The following is a 22,385-nucleotide window of genomic DNA, read 5'->3' as shown; positions in this document are numbered from 1 at the left end:
AGGTGACTAGGATTACTGGTCATAAAAGTCTGTCCCCACCACTTCTCTCTGCAATAACAAAAACGTTCTCTCATGGTGCCCGTGGTTTGGGCGGCATGAATCAGCTGACAAGTTCCTTGCCAGCAGCATGAATAAGCAAACATGTTCCTTGCTAGCGGCATGAATCAGCTAACAAGTTCTTTGCCAGCGGCATGAATCAGCTAACAAGTTCTTTGCCAGCGGCATGAATCAGCTGACAAGTTCTTTGCCAGCGGCATGAATCAGCTGACAAGTTCTTTGCCAGCGGCATGGATCAGCTGACAAGTTCCTTGCCAGCGACATGAATCAGCTAACAAGTTCTTTGCCAGCGGCATGAATCAGCTAACAAGTTCTTTGCCAGCGGCATGAATCAGCTGACAAGTTCTTTGCCAGCGGCATGAATCAGCTGACAAGTTCTTTGCCAGCGGCATGGATCAGCTGACAAGTTCCTTGCCAGCGACATGAATCAGCTAACAAGTTCTTTGCCAGCGGCATGAATCAGCTAACAAGTTCTTTGCCAGCGGCATGAATCAGCTGACAAGTTCTTTGCCAGCGGCATGAATCAGCTGACAAGTTCTTTGCCAGCGGCATGGATCAGCTGACAAGTTCCTTGCCAGCGACATGAATCAGCTAACAAGTTCTTTGCCAGCGGCATGAATCAGCTGACAAGTTCTTTGCCAGCGGCATGAATCAGCTGACAAGTTCCTTGCCAGCGGCATGAATCAGCTGACAAGTTCCTTCCCAGCGGCATGAATCAGCTGACAAGTTCCTTGCCAGCGGCATGAATCAACTGATTATCCCTTAAATGTATGGTGAAAGCCAACACCATAGTAATTAGATTTATTAGATTCATTATATACACATACTTTTAAATAGCATAGATCCTATAGCAAAAAAACTGCATAAACTTCAGTATAACCTGTGTTTTATTTATTTAATCCTCTACTTTTTGTGGCAGTTTGTGTCCAGGGGGCGGTCCTATCAGTGACTGACATCTGCCCTTGTATAAGTGTGCATACAGATAGATAGCTGTCAGTCACTGATAGGAAAGCCCGCTGGACTGAAGATCCAGAAGGAGAATAGGATTAAAGAATGAAAACATCGGTTATACTGAATGCTTTCTCACAAGACTATATATCAATCTGCTCAGCTCTTTCTGATCTATAATATGATATCTGTAAATTGAACTCCATTTTAATGATGACAGATTACCTATGACTATTGGTATGAGGAGTGGTACGAAGAAGGGTACAGTGAGTAGTATGAGGAGGGGTACAAGTCATATGTGGAATGGTACAAGGAGTGGTACCAGAAGTAGTATGAGGAGGGGTACAAGTCATATGTGGAATAGTACAAGGAGTGGTACTAGAAGTAGTATGAGGAGGGGTACAAGTCATATGTGGAATAGTACAAGGAGTGGTACCAGAAGTAGTATGAGGAGGGGTACAAGTCATATGTGGAATGGTACAAGGAGTGGTACCAGAAGTAGTATGAGGAGGGGTACAAGTCATATGTGGAATGGTACAAGGAGTGGTACCAGAAGTAGTATGAGGAGGGGTACAAGTCATATGTGGAATAGTACAAGGAGTGGTACTAGAAGTAGTATGAGGAGGGGTACAAGTCATATGTGGAATAGTACAAGGAGTGGTACCAGAAGTAGTATGAGGAGGGGTACAAGTCATATGTGGAATGGTACAAGGAGTGGTACCAGAAGTAGTATGAGGAGGGGTACAAGTCATATGTGGAATGGTACAAGGAGTGGTACCAGAAGTAGTATGAGGAGGGGTACAAGCAGTGGTATAATGAGAGGTACAAGGAGGAGTATAATAAGAGGTAATAAGAGTGGTAAGAGGAGTGGTAAGACTAGTAGTATGAAACGATGGATGTATTCAGATTGTGAGGTTAAAACCACATCCTAAATACCACATGCATTCTAGAATCTGCCAAACCTCTATATCTGACAGTAGTTTTCAATAAAATGATTAAGTAGTACAAGGAGTAGTACGAGGAGTAGTGCAAAAAGTGGTATGAGGAGTGGTACGAAGAGTGGATGGAGGAGTGGTACGAAGAATGGTACAAGGAATAACAGGACAAAGGGTGCATTCAGATTGTGAGGTTAAAACCACATCCTAAGAACCGCATGCAGGTTTTCCATGGTTATTGATGTGACTGCAACTTTTACAGGTAAAATGTATAAATTGAATATATTTTACCCATAAAAACTGCATCCATAACGAAAACCAAGGCAAAACCACATGCACTAGTTTGGATGGAATTTTACACATTGTTTTATCCACGATCCAAACACACCCTTAGCATCCCAGAGATTTCATTTCTGGATAAAAGACTACAGCGCACATAGGTGAGCATATAATTTGACTTGCCTGTTCCCTTTAAATAGTTGATATATCTATTTGATTTTTTCCTAAACAATAAATGCTTTCCAGCAGAGCATATTGTCCCCTCACAATAGCAGAGGAATGGCAATCCCCATTTACTGTACACAAAGCAGTCCCCGTGATTGATTTATATGCAGACCTAGACAAAACCTGTCAAGTCTCACTGATTTCTTGTCAGTCCTTCTGACTGTTTGCAGTGACGCATACGTTAATGGATTATCTATCACTCACAGCTTTCAATAATTTCTCATTTAAATTTCAGATTCTTTTTGAAAAAGATAAAATGAGTGTCTACTTTTATTGTTAATGTGTTCCTGCACATATCTGTGTGGCTGGAGATAGGATTTAGTTGGAGAAGAGACATTGCGCTCATCTCTATAGATTTGTATGGTGTTTCATGTGACAATAACCTCACACAACTGGTATATGGGCAAACTTATGGACATATTTATGCATTTTTATCCATTTTGATTTTGCTGTTTATAAATTTTAAAAGCTTTAAATTCTATGGACACCTTGACATGAATAGAGTTTTGTGATACATTGAATTAGAAACAGGTTGCACTAAGAACGTAAACTTCATTCCCATTTAGACCCCCTAATTAGGAGCCCTATCCAGAAGTACATGGGGGATGTGAGATCTGGAACGCTGATTTAATTAGCACTAACTTTCTGCCATAATAATAATAATATTTATTCATTTATATAGCGCTGTTAATTCTCCAGCACTTTACATACAAAGGCATCACTGTCCTCATAATCTAAATTCCCTATCTGTATGTCTTTGGAGTGTGGGAGGAAACCGGTGAACCCGGAGGAAACCCACACAAACATGGGGAGAACATACAGAGTCCTTGCAGATGGTGTCCTTGGTGGGATTTGAACCCAGGACCCCAGCGTTGCAAGACTGCAGTGCTAACCACTGAGCCATCAACTATTCCTGTACTACTTCCCTTTGTAATATAGTGGCTTGTCCTGATATGATGCTGCTAGACTGTGTGCGATCACTGCCTGCAGATTCTGCCTCCATGTCCCATCACTCCCCCTTCCTCTGGAGATTTTGCCTCCGTGTCCAATCACTCCCCCTTCCTCTGGAGACTTTGCCTCCGTGTCCAATCACTCCCCCTTCCTCTGGAGACTTTGCCTCCGTGTCCAATCACTTCCCCCTTCCTCTGGAGATTTTGCCTCCATGTCTGATCACTTCCACTTTCCTCTACAGATTCTGCCTCCATGTACAATCACTTCCACCTTCCTCTGTAGATTCTGCCTGCACGTCTGATCATTTCCCCCTTCCTCTGTAGATTCTGCTTCAATGTATGGTCACTTCCACCTTCCTCTGTAGACTCTGCATGTTCGATCATTTCCACCTTCCTCTGTAGATTCTGCTTCCATTTACGATCACTTCCCTCTTCCTCTGTAGATTCTGCCTCCATGTACGATCACTTCCACTTTCCTCTGTAGATTCTGCCTCCATGTACGATCACTTCCACTTTCCTCTGTAGATTCTGCCTGCATGTATGATCACTTCCACTTTCCTCTGTAGATTCTGCCTTCATGTCCAATCACTTCCACTTTCCTCTGTAGATTCTGCCTCCATGTACAATCACTTCCACCTTCCTCTGTAGATTCTGCATCCGTGTCCGATCACTTCCACCTTCCTCTGTAGATTCTGCCTCCGTGTCCAATCACTTTCAGCTTCCTCTGTAGATTCTGCCTGCATGTATGATCACTTCCACCTTCCTCTGTAGATTCTGCCTGCATGTATGATCACTTCCACCTTCCTCTGTAGATTCTGCATGCATGTATGATCACTTCCACTTTCCTCTGTAGATTCTGCCTCCATGTACAATCACTTCCACCTTCCTCTGTAGAATCTGCATCCGTGTCCGATCACTTCCACCTTCCTCTGTAGATTCTGCCTCAGTGTCCAATCACTTGCAGCTTCCTCTGTAGATTCTGCCTTCATGTCCGATCACTTGCAGCTTCCTCTGTAGATTCTGCCTCTACGTCCGACCACTTCCACTTTCCTCTGTAGATTCTGCCTCCATGTACAATCACTTCCACCTTCCTCTGTAGATTCTGCCTCTGTGTCCGATCACTTCCACCTTCCTCTGTAGATTCTGCCTCCGTATCCGATCACTTCCACCTTCCTCTGTAGATTCTGCCTCCGTGTCCGATCACTTACACTGTCATCTGTAGATTCTGCAGTCACGTCTCTCCTTTCCATCACTGTACCTGATGTAACCTGTGTAATCGCTTTCTCTGTAGACACTGGTTCCACTCCTCTCTCTCTAATATGATGTATTACTGCTCTGCATTACTATATTGTAAATCAAGCCCCCTTGTCATAAACCACAAACATTGGCACTAAATAAATAAAAATGCAGTAATTGGCTTGCCATCACACAGAACAAGAAGCTGGGTAGAAGACTGAATTGCATGTCATAATTGAAAAGAACTGAAAAAATCTGATCTCACCAAACCAAAATGAAGATTTAAAAGGGATCATGTTACAAGATCTTAGGTGACCAGGTTTTGCTCTTATTTTATTTCAGTTGCTACGCTGAATACTCCATTTTTTTGTTTCTTGAAAATCGACCACACGGTTGCAGAGATTTGGGCCCTGTTATCTGCAGCTACTTTGCATGGTCTTAACCAGAGGTGCTTGGTTAAGAGGGTTATAATGCAGAACAGCCTAAAGACACGTCCCCAGAGAATTGTGAGCCACGCCTCCTTAGTAAACTCCATAAAAACTAGCACTAAATAAAAAGGACCATATCACTGGAATCATATGGGGGATTTACAGAATATAAACAACTACAAAAAAAACAGGCTTATTCATGGCAGCAGCGAGAAAAAATAAAGAAAAAAAACTGGTCACTTATGACCTGGTGACGGGTCCTCTTTAAATGATCAAATTGAAAACAAAAAAATTCCACCTTATAAGATTTGTGAAGCTTTTAGAAGGCCCTTTTTTTTCAAAATGTTGGGCAAAGGCAGAGGTTTTACATGAGGCAGATTAGAAATATCCCCATTCGCTTGAATCTAGCACCAGTTACCCCATGCTAAGATCATTTTAAATTCTTCTCATACATTAATAAGCATGAGGAAAGTATTATGGTTGGTAAACTAGGGGGTTTAGCTTCAGCTGATGCATGAGGAACTCCAAGTAGGACTATAGAACCTAAACCTCAGTACTTAGTTAGAATTTTAACCTTTTCCATTACCCCAAACTGTGACGTAAAGGGCTGTCTCAAACAATACATATTACCAATACGCAGTATAGGTGATACATTTATAATCGTTCGGGGTCTCAAATTCCCTTGTGTGAGCAATTGCAAAACCTGATCTGCAAACTGTAAATAAAAGTTATACATAGGTAAAAGAGCAGTGGTTGCACATGCTCACTAAAGGTCTATTTACACAGGGGACATTGGATCTTCCATATTCTGGATCATTGGGGATGTCAGCAGTCTGATTGCCAGTGATCACACATTTGATGCCATTCTATGTTTTCATAGGACAACCCTTGTATTGCATTAAAACATCTCATAGTGATATGATAGCAGTTCTTGAGGGTAAAAAATCCATGCTCCTTCTAAATGTAGATCAATTATTTTATTAGGCTAAGACGACTGCCATTAAATAGTATCTGTTCCAAGTAAACCCTTTCATTACAGATTCCTTTACCTGGCAAACTGTGACATTGAATATTTTAGCTGAATTTTTAGGTATTAAAGGGAATCCATCACCAGATTTTTGTCACCTAATCTGAGAGCAGCATAACAGAGACTCTGATTCCAGCAATGTGTAACTTGCTTGCTGAAAGTTTGCTAATATAAGTGTTTTATCAGCAGGAGATTATCATTAGAGGACTAGTAAGCCTGCAGTCATGTAATCCAACCATACCCCCATAATTGCTTGGCGCTGTCTACCTATTATCATTAGAGGACTAGTAAGCCTGCTGCCATGTAGTCCAACCATATCTCCATCATTGTTTGGCACTGTCTACCTATTATCATTAGAGTACTAGTAAGCCTGCTGCCATGTAGTCCAACCATACCCCCATCATTGTTTGGCACTGTCTACCTATTATCATGAGTTATAGTAAGCCTGCTGCCATGTAGTCCAACCACACCCTATCATTGATTGGCGCTGTCTACCTATTATCATTAGAGTACTAGTAAGCCTGCTGCCATGTAGTCCAGTTACACCCCTATCATTGATTGGCGCTGTCTACCTATTATCATTAGAGGACTAGTAAGCCTGCTGCCATGTAGTCCAATCACACCGCTATCATTGATTGGTGCTGTCTACCTATTATCATTAGAGGACTAGTAAGCCTGCTGCCATGTAGTCCAACCACACTCCCATCATTGTTTGGCGCTGTCTACCTATTATCATTAAAGTACTAATAAGCCTGCAGTCATGTAATCCAACCACACCCCCATCATTGTTTGGCGCAGTCTACCTATTATCATTAGAGGACTAGTAAGCCTGCTGCCATGTAGTCCAACCACACCACCATCATTGTTTGGCGCTGTCTACCTATTATCATTAGAGGACTAGTAAGCCTGCTGCCATGTAGTCCAACCACACCCCCAGCATTGTTTGGCGCTGTCTACCTATTATCATTAGAGGACTAGTAAGCCTGCTGCCATGTAGTCCAACCACACCCCCAGCATTGTTTGGCGCTGTCTACCTATTATCATTAGAGGACTAGTAAGCCTGCTGCCATGTAGTCCAACCATATCTCCATCATTGTTTGGCACTGTCTACCTATTATCATTAGAGGACTAGTAAGCCTGCTGCCATGTAGTCCAACCACACCCCCATCATTGTTTGGCACTGTCTGCCTATTGTGTGTAGGCAGACAGCACCTAACAATGATGGGGGTGTGGTTGGACTACATGGCAGCAGGCTTACTAGTCCTCTAATGATAATCTCCTGCTGATAAAGAGCTCAGCCTTCAAAGAACTGGTTGATTTGCAAAGGATAAAACAGCGATTCTATCAAAACTACAGTAAGCAGCCCAGTAATTGATACCTTTAAGAAGAGATGTTGTACAATGCTTACAAGTAGAAAACTGTCAAGACCCATTACCTGAGAGGAGCGACACACACATGAGTACAGAATCTCTGCCAGTGTGATGTGATCATCTGTAGATCTGTTTATGGGTTCACCTATAATGTAAGATCAGTCCATCAATTAATGATTATTAAAGATAATCCGGAATGCACACATTATTATAGAGCTACTACGTTTATTGCTTACATATTGTCTCTTACATATATCTGCACTGTTTGCACACATAGCAAAATTCTGAATTTATATGCAACGCAATGTTTCATACGGATGCCTAATGGCTCTTTTATTTGAAGTTACATTTGTTTATGGCTATTGCTATATGGATATTTATTGGAAGATGTGATACAAGTTGGGAGTGTGGGGTGCTTGGTATGCAGACACCTTTCTTCTTCATTAAAGAATCTCAAACAAAATCAGTAATGTACACAAGGAAAGTCTGCTGATTCCGAGCAGTGTTTAATGTTTTAAGATGCATAATCACTATGCAATCTCATGCATATTTTAACTTGTCGGGTTGTCCCCTCAGAAGGGAAAACGTTAATCAGTTTGACTGGAAGCGCGCACCATGCTTTAATGAGGCATCTTCACCTTCTTACTCTTGACTTATCTTACCCAGGAAGAACTTATTTTCTGCGGATACTAGAGATAGAATATTACAATAGACTAAGTCGCTTTAGAAAATATTCAAAAGGGTTAAAAGTGTAAGTATATGGAGTCAAACAGAAGCAAACAGTGAATATATTAGATAAGTTGGAACTGGCTGCAGGAGAACTTAATTTGATTTCCTTTATAACGGCGCCATCTGGTGGACACGTTCGGTAACAATAACGCATCATATAATTGAGGAGAATGTTATTTTTTTACATGAATGTTATTATCGGCAATTCATTATGGATTCATAATATGCAGTACATGAATAGCATGAGTTTATAGGCTACTATGAATGACACTGGGAAAATGTAATAGACTTTAAAAAGCATAAAGAGAGTAATGTTATTCACATACCTTGTAGTCCAATAATTCCAAGATAGTCGGGTAACTCAGCTATCATATTCTGCTTCACAATAACCTGTACATTGTGTTTGTGCTTTTTCCCTGACAACAAAGGTTCAGCGACAATAAGTATGCTCAGATCCATTGCTTCTTTCTTCCACTTTGCACTTTCCTTGGCCTAGTTTAGGATAATCAGATAGATTTATGTTTACATTCATTTCAAGGAAACAAAAGACAAGTATATATGTATACAAGTACGAAAGTCATGACTATGCAAGTAAACTAAGAAGAAGGCTTGATGCTATATATGATTTCTCCCCTCTTATGTGATACAGCCTCATATGCACAGTGAGTGTCAATGCAAAAACAAGAAAGGCCTCATGTACCCTCAGTGTTTGGTCAGAGTTTCGGCAGCTTTTCTAGGATGAAGAAAATTAACTGATTAAGGTTTCTCCAGTTCTATCAAACAGTTCATGAAAAACACAATGCCATCCAATTGCTGTCCAATTTTTCCACGGACCCAGAGAGGTGCTGTGATGAGTGTTACTAGGTGGCGCTATATACTACATGCATGCAGTGAACGAAGAGCTAGTCAGACAGACCGAGGTCAGAACCAGAAGGACACAACAGTACCCGGGGGGCAGACAAACATGAGGTCAGGATACAAGGCGAGGGTCAGGTTTGCAGGAGAGTACGAACAGAATACAGGGAGCAGGCGGTGACGTCGTCAGGAGGATGTCTGAGGTCAGAAGTAGGGAAGTAACAACTGAAACAGAGGGGCAGGCAGAGGAGGGTCAGCAGCAGTCCAGAGTTGAGAGGCCAAGATCATATCACTGAGCACCACAGGAGACAATAGCATAACGGTAACCAGGAAGTATGACTGGCGACGTCCATAGCTAACACTCCCCCCTAATGAAGCAGAGCAATCACCGGGAACGAGAAGCATGGGTGTAAGTACCTCCCAGGACCAGCGTGGAACCCAGTGCTGCAAAATAACCCGTCCAAAGGAGCTCAAGAACCAGCAGAGCATCCAACCTGCAAAACGCTCTGCACAATAAAACAACACCGGCTCTGCAGGAGAGCATGACAGAACAAAACAATAAAGGATGTTCAGCACATCGGAACCATGACACTTGGTTTAGCAAGTTAGATCTGAGACTCAGATCAAAATTGGACAGGTCTCCAAAATTTTGTGTGAACCACTCGGACTACAAAAATACACAGACATGTAAACAGCTCCATAGACTATAATAGGTGCAAGTTCTATCTATGAAAAACATAGATATACAGTTAGATCCAAAAATATTTGCACAGTGAAAAAAGTTTTAACTTTTCAGCTGTTTACAAAACTATGTTCAAGATACAGTTATATAATCAATATGAGCTTAAATAGCAGACTCTCAGCTTTAATTTGAGGGTATTCACATCCTCATTGGAGAAAGGGTTTAGGAATTACATCTCTTTAATATGTAACTGCCTCTTTCTAAAGGGACCAAAGTAGGACAATTATCTCAAAAGTTCTTTAATGGGCTGCATAGGCTATTCCTTACTTAATCCATCATCAATTAAGCAGGTGAAAGGTCTGGAGCTGATTCCAGGTGAAGTATTTGCATTTGGAGGCTGTTGCTTTGAAACAACCCAGCTCTCAATGGAAAAGAAACAGATCATTAAGCACAAAAAAAAGAAATCCACAAGATAGCAAAAATGTTGGGGGTGGCCACATCAATAGTTTGGTACATTCTGCAAATAATAGAATGCACTGGTGAGCTTGGGAATGCAAAAAGGCCTGAACGTACACGGAAGACAACAATAGTGGACAATCACAGAATCCTTTCCAAGGTGAAGGAAAACTCCTCCCAACATCAAAACTAGTAAAGAACATTCTCCAGGAAGTGAGTGTTTCAGTATCTAAGTCTACCATAGAGAGAAGACATCATGAGAGCAAATACAGAGGGATGCGCCCCCATCCTGTGTGACAGATGCTGTGTGCATGGCTATAATGTAAAAATAAATAAAAAAAGTGGTGTAGTGTCCCCCCATATTATGATACCCAGCAACGATAAAGCATGTCCGCTAAAGGAATCTGCACCGTTGTATTTCCAATCACAAAATATTGCACAGACATCTCATTTGACTCAGGGAACGTCATACACTATGTTTTGAGGGGAAATTTTAACCCCACGCTTTACAGTTATTCGTCAAAAAACCTGCCCCATTAAAGTCAATGGAGCTGGGAGCCAAAATGCAGCCAGAACTTCAGAAAAATGTTGGTGTGTCACAATGCAGCCAGGGAAAGAGACAGAGACAGACAGACACAGACAGAGAAAGAGACAGGCAAAGAGATAGACAATGAGACAGACACAGAGAGGGAAAGAGACAGAGAGGGAGAGAGACAGAAAGGAAGACAGAGAAAGAGGCAGACAGGGAAAGAGACAGACAGACACAGGCAGAGACAGACAAAGAGACAGACAGGGAAAGAAAGACAGACAGGGAAAGAGATAGAGAGACAGAGAAAGAGAGGGAGAGAGACAGACAGAGAGACAGGGAAAGAGACAGACAGACAAAGAGATAGAGAGAGAGACAGACAGACAAAGAGATAGAGAGAGACAGACAAACAGACAGAGAGATACAGACAGAGAGGGAGAAAGAACAGAGACTGGGAGAGAGACAAAGAGACAGTTACTATCCCGGGCAATGCCGGGTACTACAGCTAGTTTGAAATAAAATACAAAAAAACACACACTCTTTCTCCCCTTTATTAACCCCAAAAACATCCCGTTCCGACGTAATCCACATGAAGTCCCACAACGATTCCAGCTCTGCTACATACATATTAAAGGCACAGCACACGGGTATAGAACATGACCACATGCTGTGGGCTTCAGGCAGAAACTGAACCGCAGTGATAAGCGGTGACGTCACTCGGTTTATTTGTGCTCAAAGATGAAGGTTCCCATGGTACCACATCGCTGCGGCTCACCTTCTGTCCGAAGCCCACAGCATGCGGTCATATTCTGTGTCCATGCGCTGTGGCTCCAGTAATGTAGCAGAGCTGGAATTGTTGAGTGACCACGTGTGGATTACGTTGGAACTGGGTGTTTTGGGGTTAATGAAGGAGAGAAAGAGGGTGGTTTATTTTGTATTTTAGTTTGAGTTGCACGGTCTGTAAATCGGGATACTTAACAGGTGACTCGGGTCTTGCACCTTAGATCTCAGCAATGCAAGTGAAAAAACAGCGAAAGGAAAATCCAGCATTGCCATTAGGTAAAATTAGAAACAAGTTATTTGAAATTCATTAAAAAAAAGTCAATTAATAGAATCCACAGTAATATTGCAAATTTGACGCATTTCTGGCCAGATGGCCTTAGTCATGCTATCACTAAGGACGTCTAGTCAGAAACATGTCAGTTTGCAAAGTTACTATAGATTCTTTTAATACACTTTTTTAATGGATTTCAAATAAATTGTTTCTAATTTCACCGGATGGCAGTGCTGGATATTCCGTTCCCTGTTTTTTCACTTGTCTTGCTGTGCTCACCAGCAGGAAACTAGCATCCACTGGCCTTGGATTTCTCGCACAGTTGATCGTTTTAACAGCAAGCGATGGTAAGCTCTGTTTCTTCTTCTTGTTCACCTTAGATCTTATTAAAATCATCAGCTAGCAAAGACCTAAGTATCAAACAAGGTCGGGTTCTGTGGATTAATGGCTTCTGCATCATATGAATGGAAGATCTAACTTTACTATAATGATTTACTGAAATAGTTTTCTACAAAAAAGTTTTTTTCATTTTGTTTCACTATGACTTGGCAGCTTTCAAGCCATGATAGTGCCTAATCTAAAGGGTGCTTTACACGCTGCGACATCGCTAACGATATATCGTCGGGGTCACGTCGTTAGAAACATAGCAGCGTGTGACACCTAGGAGCGACGATCAACGATCGCAAAAACGTCAAAAATCGTTGATCGTTGACACGTCGCTCCTTTTCATAATATCGTTGGTGGTGCATGTCGCTGGTTGTTCGTCGTTCCTGCGGCATCACACATTGCTATGTGTGACACCGCAGGAACGATGAACATCTCCTTACCTGCGTCCACCGGCAATGAGGAAGGAAGGAGGTGGGCGGGATATTCCGCCCGCTCATCTACGCCCCTCCGCTTCTATTGGACGGCTGCCGTGTGACGTCGCTGTGACGCCACACGAACCGCCCCCTTAGAAAGGAGGCGGAACGTCGACCACAGCGACGTCGCAGGGAAGGTAAGTCCGTGTGACAGGTGTAAGCGATGTTGTGCTGCACGGGCAGCGATTTGCCCGTGACGCACAACCAACGGGGGCGGCTACGCTCGCTAGCGATATTGATAGCGATATCGCAGCGTGTAAAGTGCCCTTAAGTCTGAATACTGGAAACCTGTGCTATCACTTTTTTTGTGCAAATGTCGTAAATGACAGAATTGAGTAATTTTCCAGTATCCAACTGACTTCACTTTTCTTATCCTCAAGCATGTTCTTGATCTTACCGATTAGCTGCAGCAGACGATATCATAGCAGACGTCTGCTGCAGCTAATTGGGGTAAGATCAGCTGTTCTCCAGTCCTGTTGTGACCGCGCGCACTCCCGCGGTCACAACGAGATCTGAAGAAGCGAGGGCGCATGCACAATACTAGGTACTGCGGGCTTCAGAAACACAGCGGCGGAGGTAAGCGCTATGCGCAGGCGCCAACTCCGACCCCGTGTAACTGAAGAGAAAATTTGCATACAGTCAGAGAGAGGGAGGAACAGGCGGCGGGGAGAGGGGGGTGCATGAATCATGTGCATAATCCGCCCGGACATTATCAGCAGAGGGGCACACGTCAATCAAAAGGTGGATGAATTTTCAAACTTTTTAAACTTGGATTTCACAGCCTAAACATCCGAGCTGCCCACTAATGGTATGTACAGCCTGTGCCTGATAGTGCCAGTACTGCACTGGCGTTACCTTATATACCAAAATCCTGATGTTTGGTTCCCTTTAAGGCTGGGGAGTGTAGTAGGAGACTGACAAGAAGGGAATTTTGTTACTTACCGTAAATTCCTTTTCTTCTAGCTCCAATTGGGAGACCCAGACGATTGGGTGTATAGCTACTGCCTCCGGAGGCCACACAAAGCATTACACTAAAAAGTGTAAGGCCCCTCCCCTTCTGGCTATACACCCCCCGTGGGATCACGGGCTGCTCAGTTTTAGTGCCAAAGCAAGAAGGAGGAAAGCCAATAACTGGTTTAAACAAATTCAATCCGAAGAACATCGGAGAACTGAAAACCGTTCAACATGAACAACATGTGTACCCGAAAAAACCAAAAATCCCGAAGGAAACAGGGCGGGTGCTGGGTCTCCCAATTGGAGCTAGAAGAAAAGGAATTTACGGTAAGTAACAAAATTCCCTTCTTCTTCGGCGCTCCATTGGGAGACCCAGACGATTGGGACGTCCAAAAGCAGTCCCTGGGTGGGTAAATTAATACCTCATGTTAGAGCTGCAATAACAGCCCTTCCCTACGAGGAGGCAACCGCCGCCTGTAGGACTCTTCTACCTAGGCTGGCGTCCGCCGAAGCATAGGTATGCACCTGATAATGTTTGGTGAAAGTGTGCAGACTCGACCAGGTAGCTGCCTGGCACACCTGTTGAGCCGTAGCCTGGTGTCGTAATGCCCAGGACGCACCCACGGCTCTGGTAGAATGGGCCTTCAGCCCTGAAGGAACCGGAAGCCCGGCAGAACGGTAGGCTTCAAGGATTGGTTCCTTGATCCATCGAGCCAGGGTGGATTTGGAAGCCTGCGACCCTTTGCGCTGACCAGCGACAATGACAAAGAGTGCGTCCGAGCGGCGCAGGGGCGCCGTGCGGGAAATGTAGATTCTGAGTGCTCTCACCAGATCTAACAAATGTAAATCCTTTTCATACCGATGAACTGGATGAGTACAAAGAGAAGGTAAGGAGATATCCTGATTGAGATGAAAAGAGGATACCACCTTAGGGAGAAACTCCGGGATCGGGCGCAGCACTACCTTGTCCTGGTGAAACACCAGGAAGGGAGCTTTAGATGACAGCGCTGCCAGTTCGGACACCCTCCGAAGAGACGTGACCGCTACTAGAAAGGCCACTTTCTGTGAGAGTCGAGAAAGTGAAACATCCCTCAGAGGCTCGAAGGGCGGCTTCTGGAGAGCAACTAGTACCCTGTTCAGATCCCATGGGTCTAACGGCCGTTTGTACGGAGGGACGATGTGACGAACTCCCTGCAGGAATGTGCGAACCTGAGGAAGTCGTGCTAGACGCTTTTGAAAAAATACAGATAGCGCTGAGACTTGCCCTTTAAGGGAGCCGAGCGACAAACCTTTTTCCAACCCAGACTGCAGGAAGGAAAGAAACGTAGGCAATGCAAATGGCCAGGGGGACACTCCCTGAGCAGAGCACCAGGATAAGAATATCTTCCACGTTCTGTGGTAGATCTTAGCAGACGTGGGCTTCCTAGCTTGTCTCATGGTGGCAACAACACCTTGAGATAATCCTGAAGACGCTAGGATCCAGGACTCAATGGCCACACAGTCAGGTTCAGGGCCGAAGAATTCAGATGGAAAAACGGCCCTTGTGACAGCAAGTCTGGTCGATCTGGCAGCGCCCACGGTTGTCCGACCGTGAGATGCCACAGATCCGGGTACCACGACCTTCTCGGCCAGTCTGGGGCGACGAGTATGACGCGGCGGCAATCGGACCTGATCTTGCGTAGCACTCTGGGCAAGAGTGCCAGAGGTGGAAACACATAGGGCAGCTGGAACTGCGACCAATCCTGCACTAAGGCGTCTGCCGCCAGAGCTCTTTGATCGCGAGACCGCGCCATGAAGGCCGGAACCTTGTTGTTGTGCCGAGACGCCATTAGGTCGACGTCCGGCATTCCCCAGCGGCGACAGATTTCCTGAAACACGTCCGGGTGAAGGGACCATTCCCCTGCATCCATACCCTGGCGACTGAGAAAGTCTGCTTCCCAGTTTTCTACGCCCGGGATGTGAACTGCGGATATGGTGGAGGCCGTGGCTTCCACCCACAGCAGAATCCGCCGGACTTCCTGGAAGGCTTGCCGACTGCGTGTCCCGCCTTGGTGGTTGATGTATGCCACCGCTGTTGAGTTGTCCGACTGAATTCGGATCTGCTTTCCTTCCAGCCACTGTTGGAAGGCCAGTAGGGCCAGATACACTGCCCTGATTTCCAGAACATTGATCTGAAGAGTGGACTCCTGCTGAGTCCACGTACCCTGAGCCCTGTGGTGGAGAAAAACTGCTCCCCACCCTGACAGACTCGCGTCTGTCGTGACCACCTCCCAGGAAGGGGGTAGGAAGGACCTTCCCTGTGATAATGAGGTGGGAAGAAGCCACCACTGAAGCGAGTCCTTGGCCGTCTGGGAGAGGAGGACTTTCTTGTCTAAGGACGTCGACCTCCCGTCCCATTGGCGGAGAATGTCCCATTGAAGTGGGCGCAGATGAAACTGGGCAAACGGGACTGCTTCCATTGCTGCCACCATCTTCCCCAGGAAGTGCATGAGGCGTCTTAAGGGGTGCGCTTGACCTTGAAGGAGAAACTGCACCCCTGTCTGTAGTGACCGCTGCTTGTCCAGCGGAAGCTTCACTACCGCTGAGAGAGTATGAAACTCCATGCCAAGGTATGTCAGTGATTGGGTCGGTGACAGGTTTGACTTTGAAAAGTTGATGATCCACCCAAAAGTCTGGAGAGTCTCCAGCGCAACGTTTAGGCTGTGTTGGCATGCCTCTTGAGAGGGTGCCTTGACAAGCAGATCGTCTAAGTAAGGGATCACCGAGTGTCCCTGAGAGTGCAAGACTGCTACCACTGCTGCCATGACCTTGGTGAAAACCCGTGGGGCTGTCGCCAGACCGAAGGGCAGGGCTACGAACTGAAGATGATCGTCTTCTATCACGAAGCGTAGAAAACGCTGGTGCTCTGGAGCAATCGGCACGTGGAGATAAGCATCTTTGATGTCTATTGATGCTAGAAAATCTCCTTGAGACATTGAGGCAATGACGGAGCGGAGGGATTCCATCCGGAACCGCCTGGTTTTTACGTGCTTGTTGAGCAGTTTTAGGTCCAGAACAGGACGGAACGAGCCGTCCTTTTTTGGCACCACAAACAGATTGGAGTAAAAACCTTGACCTCGTTCCTGAAGAGGAACAGGGATCACCACTCCTTCTGCCCTTAGAGAGCATACCGCCTGCAGAAGGGCATCGGTTCGGTCGGGATGTGGGGAAGTTCTGAAGAACCGAGGCGGAGGACGAGAACTGAACTCTATCCTGTACCCGTGAGACAAAACGTCTGTTACCCACCGGTCCTTGACCTGTGGCAGCCAAATGTCGCAAAAGCGGGAGAGTCTGCCACCGACCGATGATGCGGAGGGAGGAGGCCGAAAGTCATGAGGCAGCCGCCTTGGAAGCGGTTCCTCCTGTTGCTTTCTTTGGGCGTGAGTGAGCCCGCCAGGAATCTGAGCTCCTCTGCTCCTTCTGAGTCCCCTTGGACGAGGAGAATTGGGCCCTGCCCGAGCCTCGAAAGGACCGAAACCTCGACTGTCCTCTCCTCTGTTGAGGTTTGCTTGATCTGGGCTGGGGTAAGGAAGAATCCTTACCCTTGGACTGTTTAATGATTTCAGCCAATTGCTCACCAAACAGTCTGTCACCAGATAATGGCAAACTGGTTAAGCATTTTTTGGAAGCAGAATCTGCTTTCCATTCCTTTAACCACAAGGCTCTGCGCAAAACCACAGAGTTGGCGGACGCCATTGAGGTACGGCTCGTGGAGTCTAGGACCGCATTGATAGCGTAAGTCGCAAACGCAGACATTTGCGAGGTTAAGGACGCCACTTGCGGCACTGATGGACGTATGAGAGAGTCCACCTGCTCCAGACCAGCTGAAATAGCTTGGAGTGCCCACACGGCCGCGAATGCTGGAGCAAACGACGCGCCGATAGCTTCATAGACAGATTTCAACCAAAAGGTCCATCTGTCTGTCATTGGCATCTTTTAGTGAAGCCCCATCTTCCACTGCAACTATGGACCTAGCCGCAAGCCTGGAGATTGGGGGGTCCACTTTTGGACACTGGGTCCAGCGCTTGACCACGTCAGGGGGAAAGGGATAACGTGTATCCTTAAGACGTTTGGAGAAACGCTTGTCTGGATAAGTATGGTGTTTCTGGACTGCTTCTCTGAAGTCAGAGTGGTCCAGAAAAGTACTCAATTTACGCTTGGGATACCTGAAATGGAATTTCTCCTGCTGTGCAGCTGCCTCCTCTGCTGAAGGGGCTGGGGGAGAAATATCCAACAGTCTATTGATGGCCGCTATAAGATCATTTACCATAGCGTCACCATCAGGAGTATCCAGATTGAGAGCGGTCTCAGGATTAGACTCCTGATCAGCTACCTCTGCCTCATCATACAGAGAAGCCTCTCGCTGAGACCCTGACCAGTGTGATGACGTCGAGGGTCTTTCCCAGCGAGCTCGCTTAGGCTGCCTGGGACTGTCGTCCGAGTCAGAGCCTTCAGCCTGTGATGCCTGATACACAATGGGGGTCAGTGGAACCTGCCGGTAGATCAGCCCCACATGCGGTACAAGTAGCATATAAAGCCTGTGCCTTGGCACCCTTGCTTTTTGCGGATGACATGCTGTTGTCTCCTCAGAGCAATGGGGTATAAGCCAAGAAGCGACCGTACAGTGCAATATATAGGTACAGACAAAAAGTACACTAAATCACACTGTGGCACTAGTGGGGTCAGCACTTTTGTGCTGCTTACCGCCCGCTTACAGCGGGTGTGTGGTCGCCAGAATCCCTTGTCTGGGTCTCCCAGGGCTATGTCCGTTCTCCAGCTCAGACTGCATGCAGGAATGGCTGCCAGCGTCCTGTGAAGAGGGGCGGGCCGTGGGCGTGCTGCAGACAAGAGCGGGAAACTGGCGTCCCACTGTGCCGAGTGAGAGGGCTGGAGTATGTAAATAAGACTCCAGCCCTCGGCGCTGACTGATTGTACAGCGTCTCTCCCCTTCCGTGATTGACAGGGTTGGGGGCGGGAACGAAACGGAGCTAGGCCGCAAAAGCCGGGGACTAGATTTATGAGCGCTGCCGTCGTAAAAGCACGGTCAGCGCGAGTCCCCGGCGCACTACAAGTCTCAGCCGTGCCGCCGCTCCAGGGGCGGTCGGCGCGGTAGTTCCCAACACAGAAAGTCACTCAGCTAAGCTGTAGTGAATAAGACCCAGGCGCGCAGCGCTACTGTCCCCGGCGCACTAGCACACCCAGCAACTCTGGCGTGTGTCTGTGCCTGTCTGTACGGGGACACAGAGTACCTGAATGTTGCAGGGCCTTGTCCCTGACGGCACTCAGCTCCGTATCCAGCAGGATCTCCGGGTCTGTGGATGGAGCCCGGCCTCAGAGTCTGGAGGCCGGTAAGATCCCACTTCCCCAGAGCCCTTCAGGGGGATGGGGAAGGAAAGCAGCATGTGGGCTCCAGCCTCCGTACCCGCAATGGGTACCTCAACCTTAACAAACACCGCTGACACAGAGTGGGGTGAGAAGGGAGCATGCTGGGGGCCCTAGTATGGGCCCTCTTTTCTTCCATCCGACATAGTCAGCAGCTGCTGCTGACTAAACAGTGGAGCTATGCGTGGATGTCTGACCTCCTTCGCACAAAGCTTGAAAACTGAGCAGCCCGTGATCCCACGGGGGGTGTATAGCCAGAAGGGGAGGGGCCTTACACTTTTTAGTGTAATGCTTTGTGTGGCCTCCGGAGGCAGTAGCTATACACCCAATCGTCTGGGTCTCCCAATGGAGCGCCGAAGAAAGATAGCTTTTGCTTAGCTGTTGCGATATCCTGGTGTCCGTGGTGAGCTTCTGTTTGGTGACCAGCGATTTGTTGTCTGCGCTGTAAGAAAGTTCCTTGGTGTGACTTTCTCCTTCCCCTTTGGTTTATCCCCTCTGGTGTCTTATTATCTCCCCTCTATGGATAATTGCAGTGTGTGTGTCTGAGTTTCAGTTTTACCCCCTTGTCTTTGTCTTGTGGGAGGTTTATTACTTCCTATACTGCCCATTTTGGGGTTGGGGGTATTAGGTCAGGGGCCGGCAGGAGACTGGGCCAGGTTGGGGGCCTGGACCTCCCTACCTGTAAGGGTACCTCTAGGTGAGTGCAGGATTCCCAGTCTTAGGGCCAGCATAGGTACCCCTGTGCCACCTAGCCACCTGTGACATTGTGTCTCTAAAACTGAAAGTTAGAGCTTATTCAGACATTGGTGCATATCAGTCAAATCTTACACCGCAATACGTGGACTGGCCGTAGTTTCCTAATTGATGTATGACAGCTTCATATATTTCTATGTGGATATGATGCTCGGGTCAGGAGAGCCATAACCAGCCCGTGTATTGTGGTCCGAGATTGGACCACTGTGCACAGACATCTGAATGAGCCCTAACTCATTCAGGATAGCAGAGAAAATAGATAATATTAGACACGAGTCAACAGCAACTGTGCTGTTGGATCTATGTGAAAAACAGCAGCACAGCTAGCTATGTGAACAGGTTGCACAGACTCTACAGTAGCAATCTGGAAGAAAAGGGGTTTTTTTCCTTCTTTTTGGTCGTTTTCACATTAAACATGAAATAATGAGAATGTGGAAAACATTTGTGAAAAGTAGAATGAAAACAACACAAATGCATATACATTCAGACTTGTGATCCAAAAGATTTTACATTCGTAACTTCATGACATTACATGAAGTGGGTTTCATATTTTTAAGCCTTTGTTGTATGGGGAATATAACTTATACAGATAAACATTGCCTGAAAAGGGGGAATACTGTACATCATTACTGATACCAATTCTATACTGTTCTATTGTACTACCTGTAGAAATGAATATAATGGAGCTATAATGGCATCAAATGCTTCCCAATGTTCATAGCTAAATGCCAGTTTTGAAAACTTGACAACGGCTTCTGCAGACATAGCATCATGTTCTGAAATAGACACAAAGAGAGACAAAGCAATGCAGAAATCTAAATACTCATACAGCACAACAGATAGCTCTGCTGCGTTTCACAACATTGCTATCAATACATCATCAGCCCCAGTGTGAATTGTACGAGGCAGTAGGAACATTTAAACTAATTTTAGACAATGTAATGCTGCCTTTGGCTGTGTCTGGCATCTTGTGAATCTTCAAGGATGCTTGGCGAACGTTTGTTTTTAAATGATTTATTTCTTTTTGCAGTACATTTATCTTATTGTACACGATTAAGTCATCAGTTATGTTACACGCTCTTTAGTCTGCTCCTTTGGTTACAGACTAAGGACAAACATTCAGACACAGAATTGTAGAAGTAAAGCACAGATGCAGATGTTGATGTATTCTGCTATAAGGCATTGTTATTTTTTTCATTACAGATAGGGCTGTCAAAAAGAAGAGGATTCCTGTGCCAAAGGAGCTCAGCATTTTGCTTTCTTCAGTTAATGTAACGCCTGCCTGGAACCACAGACTCAGACTGGCTGTGATGGACAGGCTAGAGGAAAGAGGCTCACAAAGCAGGACCCAGAGAACCTGAAACCCTTTAACCCCTATACAGGGATTTGGAATTACACAGGATCCAGGAGATCACTACCTGTGGTAGGCTGCAGTCCGATAAGAGTAGTAACCAGGCAGGGTCAAACCAGGACATGCAGAACAGGGACAAAATCAGGCAGGCAAGGATGTAATCAGATAACAAAGCAGAGGTCAAATCCAGATCGGGCAGCAAGGTACAAATACGGCAGACAGGATTGTAGTCAGAGAGCAGGCTGGGGTCAAAGCAGGAATCAATGTTCAGAGTAGGGAAAACCTGAGTAGCAGGAATACAATTTATATCTGGCAATGGCTAGCAGACAGAAGGGGGGATAAATAGGGTGTGGTGTATTTCCATTAGCTGTAGCTGAATAGTGGCAACCTCAGCTGGAAGACCCACGCCACGTACACTCAGCCATTGGTACTGCAGGCATCAAAAAAACCCAGCCTAGTGGATGAGCGGAGCCTGTGCCCACCAGAGCCATTGGCACCGACTCCTCCCCCATCACCAGCACAGTCCACAGCGGTAATATGGCGGCGCCTGGTGACTGAAGCAAAAGTCACAGGAGCGGACTCTGGTGAGGACGTGACAGTTAATTTGTTGCAATAGAGTGCCCATGTTCCACCATGCCAATGGTTGCAAGTTATATTTTCGCAGTAGAAAATGTGGATAAGTGCAATGAAAATATTTAGATATACAGCGGGTGAAATAAGTATTGAACACAGAAACAATTTTCTAACTTAATATATTTTAAAGGTACTATTGACATGAATTTCTCACTAGATGTCAGTAACAACCCATCCAATCCACACAGGCCAAGTACTCAAACCATAGCTGTCCATAAATTTAGGACTGTGTAATAATGAGAAATGATAGGGAAAAGATATTGAACACGCTTACTGAAATGTATTTAAATACTTCAGCCCCCCAGCGATTTTTCATTTTTCTTTTTCATTTTTTTTCTTCCTTTCTTCCAAGAGCCATAACTTTTTATTTTTCCATAGTGCCATATGAGGGCTTTCTTTTTGCAGGACGAGTTGTACTTTTGAATGAATCCATTAGTTTTACCATATGGTGTACTGGAAAATGGGGAAAAAAATTCCAAATGCAGTGAAATAAAAAAAAAAAAAGTGCAATTGCACAATAGTTTTGGGACTCTTAAGCCCGCTTTACACGCTGCAATATATCTTACAATGTGTCGGCGGGGTCACGTCGTAAGTGACGCACATCCGGCATTGTAAGGTACATTGCAGTGTGTGACAGGTACGTGCGATTGCGATTG

The 22,385-nt window shown here is 45.6% G+C and overlaps 1 protein-coding gene across 2 annotated transcripts in view; it reads right to left on the bottom strand.

The window, feature by feature from the left end:
- CFAP54 (cilia and flagella associated protein 54) overlaps positions 1 to 22,385 on the bottom strand; it is a 680,590-nt gene that overhangs the window by 550,239 nt on the left and 107,966 nt on the right. For both annotated transcript variants that reach the window (XM_075344744.1, XM_075344743.1), the window contains exons 11-13: positions 20,409 to 20,521; positions 8,511 to 8,676; positions 7,521 to 7,600 (exon numbers count right to left, since the gene is read on the bottom strand). In XM_075344744.1, the coding sequence (XP_075200859.1) occupies positions 7,521 to 7,600; positions 8,511 to 8,676; positions 20,409 to 20,521 (359 nt within the window). The remainder of the gene's footprint in view (positions 1 to 7,520; positions 7,601 to 8,510; positions 8,677 to 20,408; positions 20,522 to 22,385) is intronic.

This window comes from Anomaloglossus baeobatrachus, chromosome 4 (genome assembly GCF_048569485.1).
Source record: "Anomaloglossus baeobatrachus isolate aAnoBae1 chromosome 4, aAnoBae1.hap1, whole genome shotgun sequence".
Taxonomy (NCBI): domain Eukaryota; kingdom Metazoa; phylum Chordata; class Amphibia; order Anura; family Aromobatidae; genus Anomaloglossus; species Anomaloglossus baeobatrachus.
Note: the sequence above shows the minus strand (reverse complement) of the source record. Positions and strands in the feature narration are given on the sequence as shown.